This window comes from Pogona vitticeps, chromosome 4 (genome assembly GCF_051106095.1).
Source record: "Pogona vitticeps strain Pit_001003342236 chromosome 4, PviZW2.1, whole genome shotgun sequence".
Classification (NCBI taxonomy): Eukaryota; Metazoa; Chordata; class Lepidosauria; order Squamata; family Agamidae; genus Pogona; species Pogona vitticeps.
This window is the reverse complement of record NC_135786.1, coordinates 23,829,677-23,842,802: the sequence shown is the minus strand read 5'-3', so window position 1 is coordinate 23,842,802 and position 13,126 is coordinate 23,829,677. Positions and strand designations below refer to the sequence as shown.

Below are 13,126 nucleotides of genomic sequence, written 5' to 3'. Positions count from 1 at the left end.
CTAACTAGGAAATATCCCAGCCACCTATCCAGCATGTTGCAAAGTACTGTATGCAGTTTGTTGTTATATGTTATCAAACTGGAATCAACTTATAGCAACCCCAATAGGCTTTCAAGCTACAGTAAGTGAGATATATAAGGAGTAGTTTTACCAGTTACACTCCCCTAGTCAGTTTCTACGGCTGATTGGGTATTCAAACCCTGGTCTTCAGAGTCTTAGTCTGCCACTCTACCCACTGCACCACACTGGGTATCGACAGAGTATGCAGTAGAACAGGGGTCCCCAACCCACGGTCCGCGGGCTTGCTGGAACCGGGCCGTGGACATAAGTCTCCCCCCGCTGCCCCAGGGAGTGTAGTGCTCCTAACTGTTCCCGCAGCGACCCTTCCCTATGGGGAAGCTGCTGCGCGGCAGGCCGCCTGGGAACACCAACAGCCAGCCACCAGGCTCGGGGCCGCCCCACCCAGGGCGAGCGGCAGGGGGGTGGAACACGCACGCGCATTCCTGCTGTTTCCTGCCCGGCTGACTCTTTCCAGGCGGGAAAGGTGGGCCAGGCCAGGCTGCACGCTGCTGCTCGCCTGCTTCCGAGGCTCCAGGAGGGCGGCTTCCCCGTGGCCGCTGCATCCTCCTAGTGCGGCTCACCTTCCAGGGCCTCCAATCAGAGCCTCGCTCCCACCCTTGCAGTGGCGGCTCCGTCGCTCACGGCAGCCCTTGCCTCCTCCTTCTCCAGCAGGGAAAGCATCCCCTGCTGCCTGAGCCCCACTTCCTTTTCCCTTTCTTGGCTCGTCTTGGCTTGCCTGTTTCTCTCCTCCCCTTCTTTGAGGCACCCAGACTCCCACCAGGTAGGAGCCCTTAGCCGCCTCCACCCAGCAGCCCTTGGCTTCCCCCCTTCCCCCCCCACTGGCCAAAAGTTTCCCAAGAAGGCAATGCTGTGCACCAGGAGGGCTCGCTGCCCCGCCCTTCTGGCCAGCCCAGTGGTGGGGAAGAGCTAAGGGCTGCTGTGTGGGGGCGGCTACCTGGTGGGAATCCGGGTGCCCCCCCCAGGAGGGGAGGAGAGGGGAGAAAAACAGGCAGGAAAGGGGCTACTTCCAGCTTCTGCTAGAGCCCTAACCTGGGGGTGGGCGAACAAGCCACGAGACCACAGACAGGACCAAAGAGAATGAGTCTGTTTCTCTCCTCCCCTCCTGTGGGGCACCGGGATTCACGCCAAAAGCAGGCAAACAAGCAAAAAAAAAAAAAAAAAAAAAAAAAAAAAAAAAAAAACACCACCATCGCCAGCAGCACCACTCTGCTTTCCTTCCTTTCCCCACCCCCACCCAGCCCCACTGCCAGAGGAAATAGGTGGTTAAGCTCTGCTGGCTTGGCGAGGACGAGGGTGCAGGTGGAGAAGACCTCTTACCCTTGCCCCTTTCAGGGGGTTGTTTTCCCGCCTCCCCCCATGCATTAAATGTTTTTGGGGGCAGGTGGGTTGGTTTTCCTCATCCTGGGGAAAAGCAAGCCCCTTTTGATATAGTGGCCCGTGAGGGGAGGGGGAAGAAAGTGTCGTGGCAGGGGAAGGAGCAGCCTGATGGAGGAAACAACGTGGCATGATACCCTTCCCCTCTCCTCCCCAGTCTTTGCTGCTGTTGCTTATGTGTTTTTGGTTCAGGGAGAAGCTGCTTCCTGGTGGGTGGAGTGGGGGCTGACTGCTGCCAGCTTGCATGTACAGTATATTTAGGCTCCGGGCTGCAGCAGCAGTTGTGCACTTGCCCTGGGCCACCTCTTGCCGCCGCCGCTCTTCTCGTCTCGCCTTCCCTCCTCTCTGCTCCCCTCCCTCCCTCCCTCTGCCCTCCCTTGCCAGCAGCTCCACACCAGCGCCACCGCCATCAGCAAGAGCAGGGTCGCTGAGGGGATCGGGAGGAGTGTGTGTGTGTGTGGCGAGGGGCAAAGGGATGGGGGGAGAGATGGACTGCTCAGTGGGAGAGCACGCACGCACGCTGTGCAAGCCTCCCTGCTGGGTGGGAGAGGCGGAGCCCCCTTTCCGCGTCCTGTGGTGAGGCCAGAGGCAGCCCGTCTCCTTTTATGAAAAATGCTGCAGGGCAAGGGGACAGCCGGCAGAAAGGCTGCTTGGCTCGGATCACCTGCATGGGAAGCTCTAGGAGACGAGGGTTGCGCTGGGCTTCTTGCATGGCTTGCACGCTCCTAAATTGCACAAGCGCCGTGCTGTGCTGCTGTTTGCGCATGTGCCCAAGCACGGGGGTGCCCTGCCTTCACCAGCCGGTCCGCAGGGGGTGCCCCACCTTCACCAGCCAGTCCGCAGATGGAAAAACGTTGGGGATCACTGCAGTAGAACATGTCTAATACATGTCCACAAAAATATTGAAGAAGTCTCAAATATTATCTGTGGCAGTACCAAAAGAACAGAATTTAAAAGATGCAAAACTTAATCTTCTTATGATGTTACATTTCGGAACCATGCAGTTTTTGTTTGGAACTGTTGCACATTACAAGTTGTCCGAATGAATTTCATACTGCACTGTACTTACTACAAAAGCCAATTATAGCGATTGTACAACAGATGAAATCTTTTATGGGTTCAACAATCACAGGCACATTTCCACCCTTTTCACTATATCTAAGTAATGTGGAACAGACTGTAGTTGCAGGTGTCCAAAACAAATTAAGAAAGTTTTTTGAATTGCCTGGGACATCACTCTTCTGAACTGTTACCTCTATTGCTAAATGACACTAAAGACAATAGAGTAATATTTCAATTTCTATATGCACGGAGGTTCCAAAGTAGTGATTGTACTTTAGTAGGTTTCATTTCCCCTTCTTACCTCCTTTTTCTTAACATTGTCCAAAGAAGCAGTTGTCACACTCAATTCTTCTAATAAAATTGTTTATTATTTAACATGCCTTCATCAATTTTTGTGTCTTGTTTATCATCGTCCGAATTCAACAAAAAATCATAAGTCTTAACGTTATTAAAACTAGGTATCACTTCATGGTATGACAACGGGGAATAACTAGCAACATTGTGAGACCACTTGGGTTTGGCACCCATCAATTCTGACATGCTCTCTGCCCACTTCAATTTTGTGGATTGAACATCGAACCTTCTTGGTGTTCCCCCTTTATCAAGCCATGAACTGTTCTCCGTCGGGGTCCGAAGGGGCCGGGACCCACGAGTTGTCTCTGGACTTACTATACATCTCTGCTTTTCTCTTCTCTGTTCTTCCCTCTTTACACACACTTTCTACTCTTTCTTTTGCTTTCTTTCCTCTGTCTCCCCCCAGTAAGGTGGCTTTCTATAAATCCGTTGTCTCCATTCCCTTTCAGTGTACTCACAGGACAATTTGAATTCCACCCACTCTCCTGTCCAAGGGTCTTCTTGATTCAACTCTACAAGCTCTTCTTTTTTCTCTATTTTCTCTTCTCTTCCCCAACTTGCTTCTACCTCACCCCTCCTTCTTCCCCCTTTTTATCTTCCTCTTTTCCCACCTGATTTGCACCCCCTTCAGTCTCTTCTAATTTATTTAATTCCCTTTCTATAACTCCTGTCTCTTGCTCTTCTTTCTTTGTTTGAGAGTCGGACAGTACACTCTCCTGATTCTGGTTGAGGTGACTCTTTGCCTCACACAACCACAGTTCCTCAATGCATGAACAGTCTCTCTTCAGAGTTTTTGCAATGTTAATATAGCAAGTATTTTAACTTATGCAAACTCCTAAAGGCATAACAGTTGCACTCATCTGAAGAAAATTATTTGGCAGATCCTTTGTGGCTCCAAAAAGAGGTTGTCTACTTCTTTTTAGTTTCTGCCTTTTAACAACATCTTGATCTGCAAACATCAGCAAATGATTATGTCTATCATTATGCTAAGAAAAAGCTTCACCTCCTTATTTCTATAGACCAAGTTTCTGTTAATAGCAACCACAACCAGATTGGTTCCCCCTACTGCTGCCCTCTCCCACATCAGTTAGCAACCTAACAGCAATCAAAGTTTCTGAAACACTTCAGCTTAACTGTCATGCCCTTCAGTTACACTTACTTAACTATTAGATCTGGCTGTTTTGGACTGTACTTACCCCATCATGGCAATGAAGTTCTTGTGTGACACTCTTTGCAGCTCTGAAAGACAGACCAAAATAAGTTTGATGTTAGATTTCATTTGTGATTACATTTCTGATTAATTTAAAGTCACTTTAAAGAAAGGGTGTACATTATTAAACTCAAATGACCATGAACCAGAAGAATTGTGGATTGAAAGTAGAGATCTTATAAAGGAAAAATGAAAACAAACAAACAAAAAGGTAATTCCTGTTGGATGACTGATGGAATTCTTAAAATAGCTTAAGGCACATGTGAAACAAACTAAAAAGTAGAGAAGTTCAGAATTGTAAATGCAGCTTTTCATGTAGAAACAAAGTAGAATAACCAGTACAAACACAAGAGAATAAAAAAGAGAGATAAAACAAGAGGCATCTTCCAAAAGATGCAAGAAATCAACAAAAAGAAAGGAGGCCTAAAATTAAACGCGGTCTGGCTCCCAATATTGAAAAATACAGCCTGTAAAAGGTCAATGAATTCTACCCAGCCAGATTAAAACAACGGGAAAAATCAGCAGTAGCTGAACATGCCCTAAAACAAGCTGGACATCAAATTCTATTTCAAAATACTGACGTACTGGACAACACCAGCAATCTGTATGTTGGATTGCACAGGAAAGCCATTGAAATCTATAAACATAAACAGAACTTCAACAGGAAAGAAGAAGGCCTAAAACTAAACACAGCCTGGCACCTCATTCTGAAAAATACAACTTGCAAAAGGTCAATGAACTCTACCCAGCCACAAGGGCCAAGGATCATTGCACAAAAAAGAACAGCTAAGGACACCCATCAATCACAGTGACAGATAATCTCTCCCTTCCCCCTCCCTTATCACAACAAAAACATGCTGATCACCCTATCTCCTGAAAAAAGACAAAAGTTGTTCCAACAGCTATAAATAACTATCCAACAAACAGCAATAGAGCATGGACAGAGTTCCTACTCCAGTTCTCCGAAGATGCCGGCCACAGAGACTGGCGAAATGTCAGGAAGATCAACCTTCAGAACACGGCCAAAGAACCCGAAAAACTCACAACAACCAATCAAAGGGAAACTTAAACTAAATTGAGAGATATCAAAAAGAAAAAATCAGTAGAGAAATACACTATCTTATCAGGATAAAATAAAGAAGGAAACAGTATATTAAAGAACTACAAACAAGAGTTGCAAGGATTATAGATTCCTTGGGAGAAAAATTCTGAGAACTTGCAGTTTTAGAAAGTGAAGTGAATTAGAACAAATAAATCATGAGGAAGATATGGGGTATCATAAGAACAATTTCAAGGTACAGGCACTGAATGTATGTATCAACAGAATATGCCAATAAATTTAGAAAACAGAACTACAGCCCATGACTAGAAACAAACAATATCATTCCAATTCCAAAGAAAGAAAATACTAGAGAACACAGTGACTATAGTAGAAGTGCATTGATTTTCCATGCAAATAAAGTTGGGCTCAAGATTTCACACCAAAGACTATACCAAATATAGAAAAAGAAATGTCAGATGTTCAAGCTTGCCTCAGAAAGAAAAATGCATGGGAGATAACAGTGAAAACACAGTACATACTAGGTACTAAAAAGTACCGAAGTATTTCAGCAGAGCCTTTGACTGAGTAGAAAATGAAAATCTATGCAGCATTCTAAAAGAAATGAATATGCAACATTTCATTGTTCTGATAAGAAGCCTACACTGTGGAAAAACAACTAACATTAGAACAGAATGCAGAGAAATAGAATTATTTTCATCTGGAAAATGCATCTTTGGATAAGGGTGTATTTTCTCTGCATGCCTGTTCAATTTATATGCAAAATATGTCATACAGAAAGCTGAATTAGATTGAGGTGGAGGAGGAGCAAACATTCATAGAAGAATTTCGGTGATTTCAGATAATACAGATTACACTGTACTGTTGGGGTTCTTTACTATCAGTTATTATAGACTAGATGCAAGATTTAGCAAATTATGAACTAAGTTCATGAATGTAGCTCTTTTCAGGACTTAGGACAGCAAAATAAGAGCACTGGGCTATGCACCTAGATATGTATACTATTGAGAGCTATTACAACTACAGTGGTGCCTCGCAAGACGATTGCTTTGCATGACGATGAATTCGCTTTACGATGAGGTTTTTGGAGCGATCTTGCGCTTTGTTTAACGATGTTTCCTATGGGCGATTTTCGCTTTATGATGTTAGGGACCTTGCCTCGCAAGACGGTTAAATTTTAGGTCTCTGTTTTTCGCTTTACAATGTTTTTGACAGCTTGGTCTTGCTTCGCTATATGAGTCTTTTAATGGTCTCTGTTTCATTAGATGGCTGTATTTGCTTGGGAACTGCATTTCGCTTAATGATGTTTCCTATGGCAATTTTCGCTTTACGATGACAATTCGTTCCCATTGTAACGGATTATCAGGTTTTCAATGCATTTCAATGGGAAAACGTGTTTTGCAATACTATGTTTTCACTTAACAGCGTTTTTTGGAGAATGAATTAACATCGTCTTGCGAGGCACCACTGTATGTGATCAAGATATGATCACTGCAGTGAAGAGATATACCTTGAGGATACAGACTTAAACCGAGTTATTATAATGAAGCCCCACTACAATAAGGGCTTATTCCTGCTTACACACATAACCCTTATTGGGCTTATTCTTACAAGTATAATGTGAGTAAGCTTCTTGAGGATCCAAACCCTCCTCCATTAACAAATTATTAGCACAATGCATTTCTTAACAGATCTCTCAGAGAATACTTGGCCCTTGTTATACATGGTAAACCAACTTAACAGCCTCAAATCACATACTAAATTCATAGTTGGAGTGAGACTTCCTGAGCCAAAGTATGGAATCCATAGTATGATTATTGAGAAAAAAGCCCCTCTCCATTCAGCCCAACTCAATAAAATACAGAATAATAGTATAAACTATCATACTGATACCTTATGTATACCATCAAGTCAACTTACGGATACCCTTTTCCAGGGTTTTCCAGGTAGAGAATACTCAAAAGAAGTTTACTGTTTCCTTCTTTGGGGGGGGGCACCCTGAAACTGTACAATTTGCCTATGACTACACAGGGAGGTTTTTTCCCCAGGAGGCACAGTGGGAAATCAAGATACCAGATACCTAAACCACTGAACTCTTCAGCCAGCATACTGATATCTTATATCATCATTATAATGCAACTCTTTGCTACACCATCCCCGCTTTCAGAAAGCAGCTATTTCTCCCAATTGGTGTCTGACTTCTAGCTCTATGCCTCAGTTGCAATATGGATGCAATAATACTGATCAACATGCAACATGTTACCAAAATAATATGAGTGAAGGAATTTCTAAATGCTAAAGAGTTATCATAGTCTGTTATCTACCTTCATCTGTTTCAGCTAACCCAGTATGTTCTAATCACTATAATTAGCAATGTTTCTTCAACTTCTCAAACAAAGGTTCTCACCTTGATTACCTTAGATGGGGGAGATAGGTTAATATGCCTGACACTAAACCTGGGACTTTCTTTAAGCAACCCGGGAAGGAGATGGGAGTGAAAACAGTGAACAAAATAAATATCAGAGCTCCTCTTTCACTGGACTGTCCCTTCCCCCAACACACACACCCTTGTTGGGAGAACCTAATAATGTCTTATTGTTACCTGTTAACATCTTTTTTAATTGTATTACTGTAACTTGGTTTTACGCCTCAAAGTATTCAGGGCAGATTTATTCCCCATTGTTACACTGTATTCTAACTATTAACTTTCCTCCTCTATGAACACGTCCTTTTCTCAGAACTTTCTGCCAGATACAAGGTTGCAACATTAAAGATCCACAGTCTACAGAAGTACAATCTTGAGAGAGGACTCCAAAATGACTGAGAATGTTCACAGGAGACAAAACGTTGACCAATTCTTAAGGGGACAGAAAATCAGGAGATGAAAAGGGAAACAGTGGAGTAGCCTAAAAGAGAACATGGTGCTGTCTGGCCAACACTCCCAGCAGGAGTATTCTTCTCTTATTTTATTCCAAGTCCCACCATGCAATTCGGAAACTGCAGGGAAATATATTTTTTTCCGAAGTTATTTTTGTTGTCCTGAAAGCTGCTTTGGATATTAATTTAAAAACAAAATAGTGTGAAATATACAGAATTTATGAAGAAAATGTATTCTCCTTGTTGCATTAAACACAGCATTCAATGTTTAAAATGCTCAATGTGTTTGGGAGAATTTAACCCGGAACTTACTTTCCGAATCAAAGCACGTGCTCTTCTTGTGCTGAACTACGGATTCATCCAGAACTTCCTTGGACTACAAATTATGGTGTCTGAGAGATTATAGAAATTGTGATGTAACTTTTCCAAGCTGTTTGAACGTAATTCGCGTCGCCTTCCTTCCTTCCTTCCTTCCTTTTTTTTTTTTTTTGAGAAAGCAAAGAAAATTAAATTGAAGCAGCCTCACTATTCATTTCTAACTTTAAGTAAGGAGCCCACAAAGTCCACTGAGGCATTTTTGAGGAAACCATGCTTCCGTCCCCTCCCTTGCAAATCCCCCCAATTTTTTTAATGGGAAGCTCGCCCCATGAATTAAAAAAAGAGAGGCAACATAGTATAGTTGAGAAGCATACTTGTTATAAAGAGTTAAAAAAAAATACAGAAAAGCACCCTTGGCTAAATACCTGATGCTCGTTCTTCCTAGCTCACAGTCCTCTGAAGATGACTTCAGTACAGGCACAAGAGGCAGATAATACAAGCCGAGGAACTCCGACAAGTTCCCGCCCTTGCCCGCCGCTGAATGGCCAGGTCCCCTGCCACTCAGAAGCACCCTTCCCCCTACAAACATCCGTTTCGAGCGTTGACCAGCCTGAATCTCTCTCAGAGGAGTCCCCGCCCCTGGAAAGCTGGCCTCCAGCCCAACCCAGCAATTCGGCGGGGAGGCCGTCAATCACTCCCATCCTTTCCTACGATTGGCGACTCTAGAGAAAAAAAGGCGGGCACGAGTTGTACAGGGGAGGCGGGGGGGCGAAAGCTGCTGGTGTTTACTGGGCGTGAGGGGAAGCGAATTGTTGGGGAGTAAAAAGAACGGCGGGTCTTCCTGAGCCTTTTTTTTTTTTAGCCCTACTCCGCTTGGGGCTCGGGGTCTTCTCGTCTCTCCCCCCCCCCCGGCCATTATGGGGCTCCGGAAGAAGAACAAGAGCCCGCCAGTCTTGAGCCATGAGTTCGTTATCCAAAACCACACCGACGCTGTGTCCTGCCTGGCCATGGGCCTCCTTCTGGGACTCATGTTCGAGGTATCGTTGCTGCGCCGAGGGCAGAAAAAAGGGGCGAAAGGGGGGAGGGGTCGCAAGCAGGGTGCGCGAGGGCTCCCCGGCCGGGACACGCCCCTTTATGCTCCCCCCTCTCCTCCTCCTCCTCCACCTCCTCGGCCACCTTCGCGCGCGGCCCCACCCTTGCCCTGGGCTTCCGCCTCTCGCCGTCTCCGTGGTCGCTCCCTTTCGTGCCCATCGTCGCACGCCCCCTTTTGTACGTGCGCAGGCTCACACGCCGCTCGGGCGCGAGATAAAAGTCTTGAGCCTAGCAGGATGGTGGCCTGCTCCCGCTGACTCTTCGGTAGACGCTGCCTCTCCCTTGACCAGCCCGACCACTCTGGAAACACCAGACAGGTGTAAGCCAGCCAAGAGGTCTACCACATTCCTTTTTTGGGGGGGAGGGACGGAACACTCTCGGGACCCTCGGTGGGTCCGTTGAGCGGTGCGATACTTTAATGAACTTTTCTTAATTAAGAAGTGGAAACCGAACTTCTTGTAAATTGTTTTCTTTGCAAAGGTTTTGTCCCCGGCCCATACACTTCCTGAAAGGGGGAGGGCACATTCGAATTTCAAGGACTACACGTTGCTCTCCGAAAGTGGTCCTAATGCAAGGGCTCGGTTGTGGCATCTCTTTTCAGTGCTGAAGTTCTGTCCTGGACTATAGAAAGCAAGAATAAGCCGCCTGAGAAGGTTCAGAACATTTTCTCCTCAAGTAATTACAAGGTGTCCCAAGCATCGGAGTTTGGTGAAAGGAGTTTGTAGATCCTCAGCCACTGAAAGCTGCAACCCAAAATCTGCTTTCCTATTAAAAGCTTTCCAGAGATGTTTAAACTTTGAAGCCTTGATCACAAACTTGTAGAACAAAGGAGGTATCTTTGCTTTTAAAGTTTATATGGACCAACAGTAAAGTAGCTTCAGGTATACAGTACTATTAATTGCTATAGCATTGGTTAACTAACAGTGATTATAAGCTGGTTTTCCAATGCTACACTGAAAACATTATGTGGTTAATTGGATCATTTGGGATTGCAGCCGAGTTCTGTCCATATTTGTCCCAAAGAAAGGATATAAGTAAAGGTTTTCAGTACTTTTTCGTACTCTGAGGCCTATAGACAGTTATGTCGATCTGAGTACAGAAACATCCTCCTGGCTCTGTTCCACACCAGGTACTAATTTTCGTGACAAGGCACAATATATGTTTTTTTAAGAGCATCCCAGATGGGAAGCACAAACAACTTTGCCTGTCTTACTGATAACAGGCTAATAAACAGCCAAGTCTCACAAGTTTTCAGATTTACATCAACATATTCATTACCTGACTCATCAGTCCACAAAATCGAACTCATGAAAACAAGAATCGGAATTAGATCTGCAATCAGGTTCAGTATGAACTGATTGTATGATAGTTATGATAACTTGGTGTCTTCTGAGATGTCTCTAAAAAGAAAGATAACCATGTTAAGTGGCTTAATTAAAAGTAAAGGAACAGTGTCTCAAAATACTGCTGAGATGTACAGGAAATTTTAATTAGGAACAAAAAATTCTGACCATGCTGTGTTTTAGAGGTTTCTTGGGGGAAATAACATAACTTGTTGAAAACTTCATTCCGGTCATGATCCCTGAATTTATCCTTTTTTTCTGGGGAGGGTATAAAACAAAATGTATTGGGCATTTTCAGTCTCCTGTGTCAGTTTGGAGGTTGCTTATTCATAGGATTACCATAAATTGGAGGTAACTTGACAGCACATAACAATCACATATCGTAACTCTTTTGAGGTGGAGTTTTGTTTTGTTTGCTTGTTTTCTTCTGATATTGTCCTGATCTTGTTCTGTTTACTAAAAGTATAACTGTAGATCTTGTTCTGCTTACTGTGGTGGTGGTGGTGAATTGGGAAACTGGGACAAGCATAGAGAACATTGACAAAAATAGGGCAGGAGACAAAGTCCTGTGAGGAAATGTTGAAGAAGTTGAGTGTTGTGGGGAAAGCAACAAAGAATTCTGTGGCACCTGAAAGAGTGGCAAATTTTATTTGTTAATTTTTGAAAAAGTATCCATGTTAGTTGGTTTCAGCATACATGATAAGAAAAAAGGAAATTGTTTTGCTACCTTTAAAAGTTTTATCTCAGTCTGAACTTCCATGGATTTCAAGCCACTTCCTTAGAAACATATTTGAAGAACAGACTAAGTCCATAAATATTTATACCCAGTAAAACTTCTCAATCTTAAAGGTGCCACACATCTGTGTGTTTTGCTGTAGAGACTATAGGTGAAAATAACTACACTTCTAGAGTTGAGTATGTTTAGCCTGGGGAAGAGATTATGGAGCCTCATGGCGCAGTGGTTAAAACGCTGTACTGCAGCTAAAACTGCTCACGACCTGGGGTTCAAATCCCAGGTAGCCGGCTCAAGGTTGACTCAGCCTTCCATCCTTCCGAGGTGGGTAAAATGAGTACCCAGCTTGCTGGGGGGGGGGGGCAATATGTAGCCTGTATAATTAAATTGTAAACCGCCCAGAGAGTGCTTGTAGTGCTATGGGGCGGTATATAAGTAAAAAAAAAATTATACTCATCTTTTAGATATTTGAATTTTTGTGTGTGTTGTTGATGAAGCAAACTTGTTCTTTGTTCCTCAAGATGTTGAACCCAAATAGATGGAATTTAAATTACATGGAAGGATTTTTCAATTAAACAGCTTCCTGATATAGATCTATTGTGTACCTTTGGTGGTAGTGAACTTTATTTCATTAAATGTTTTTAGGAAGAGGTTGGGTGACCACTGCTCAGAGATGCTGTAGCAGCAGATTTCCTGAACTGAGAGGGACTTTTGGCAACCCTGAGAAATTAATTATCTTCAGAATGTCTTTTCATTAACAATTCTGTTTAGGTCTTGGCTTCCTTTTAGAGACCATGACTTCCTTTATTGAATCAATTCATTTCACACTAGGTCTTTTTTCCTACTTCCTTTTGCTTGTCCTACTGTGGTTGTCTTTTTCACTGTGTTTTGTCTTCTCATGGTACATTTACAGTATAATACCCTCAATTTACGCATGTGAGCTTCATGTGAGAATTCACTCTTGGGTTGAACTAGAACCCACCTGTTTCTCCCCCTTTATGTTAGTATATGGTATCCTTAAAGCTCTCTATTAACACTACATTTTTAATGAATTTTTTTTCCTAACAGCTTTCTTCATTGTATAGCTTTCATACCCATACATAGTAACCAGAAATGCCACAGTGTAGATGAAAGCCTTGGTCTCTAAGGATACATTCTTGCAATTAAGGTTCTTTTCTTGATATCTGCCATTGCAGTTCTATTCTCTCAAAACATCTGAACCATTGTAATGGACGTGGGATATGGGCATTCTATGTGTGCAAATCCATGCCTGTATTCTGCTTGATGTAGTTCAGACTATTGAATTTCTGATGTTTGCAATGTTGAGTGAAGGTCTGGAAGACAGATCAAGGGTCTTTTTTATATAGCAGAGACTAAATACTCCCTCTATAGAATCAGAAGTATGAGCTCACTGTTGTGTATATATCAGTTGTTGCTATATAAAGAATCTGGTGCTAGCTTATACTGGTAGGTTAATTGGAGGCGAAGTCTTAATGCTAAATGTTGAAGCCAGGAAAGAAATTAGTCTAAATTAACTTAATTTTTGAAGTAAAAACCTGGATCTTTGGCAAAGTCCAAGAGTGCAGATTTACTGCCTACCCCACAGAAATGTGGGGTACGTA

General features: G+C 43.5%; 2 protein-coding genes across 8 annotated transcripts in view; one reads left to right on the top strand and one right to left on the bottom strand.

Annotated features, from left to right (window-relative positions):
* The window catches only part of ZMYND8 (zinc finger MYND-type containing 8), a 102,364-nt gene extending 93,255 nt beyond the window's left edge, over window positions 1-9,109 (bottom strand). For 2 of the 4 annotated variants that reach the window (XM_020779443.3, XM_078392679.1), the window contains exons 1-2: window positions 8,762-9,109; window positions 4,068-4,110 (exon numbers count right to left, since the gene is read on the bottom strand). In XM_020779443.3, the coding sequence (XP_020635102.3) occupies window positions 4,068-4,075 (8 nt within the window). In that variant the 5' untranslated portion in view covers window positions 4,076-4,110; window positions 8,762-9,109. Of the gene's footprint in view, window positions 1-4,067; window positions 4,111-8,330; window positions 8,489-8,761 lie in introns of all 4 variants that reach the window. The other 2 variants (XM_072996896.2, XM_078392677.1) reach the window with 2 other exon arrangements.
* Window positions 1-13,126, top strand: part of LOC110071785 (translocating chain-associated membrane protein 1-like 1) — a 42,238-nt gene that overhangs the window by 7,598 nt on the left and 21,514 nt on the right. The window contains exon 1 of one of the 4 annotated variants that reach the window (XM_072996900.2): window positions 9,166-9,373. The exons of 1 other annotated variant lie outside the window; for it this stretch is intronic. In XM_072996900.2, the coding sequence (XP_072853001.1) occupies window positions 9,254-9,373 (120 nt within the window). In that variant the 5' untranslated portion in view covers window positions 9,166-9,253. Of the gene's footprint in view, window positions 1-9,165; window positions 9,374-9,617; window positions 9,748-10,029; window positions 10,261-13,126 lie in introns of those variants that run through there. 2 more of the 4 variants (XM_020779452.3, XM_072996901.2) reach the window with 2 other exon arrangements.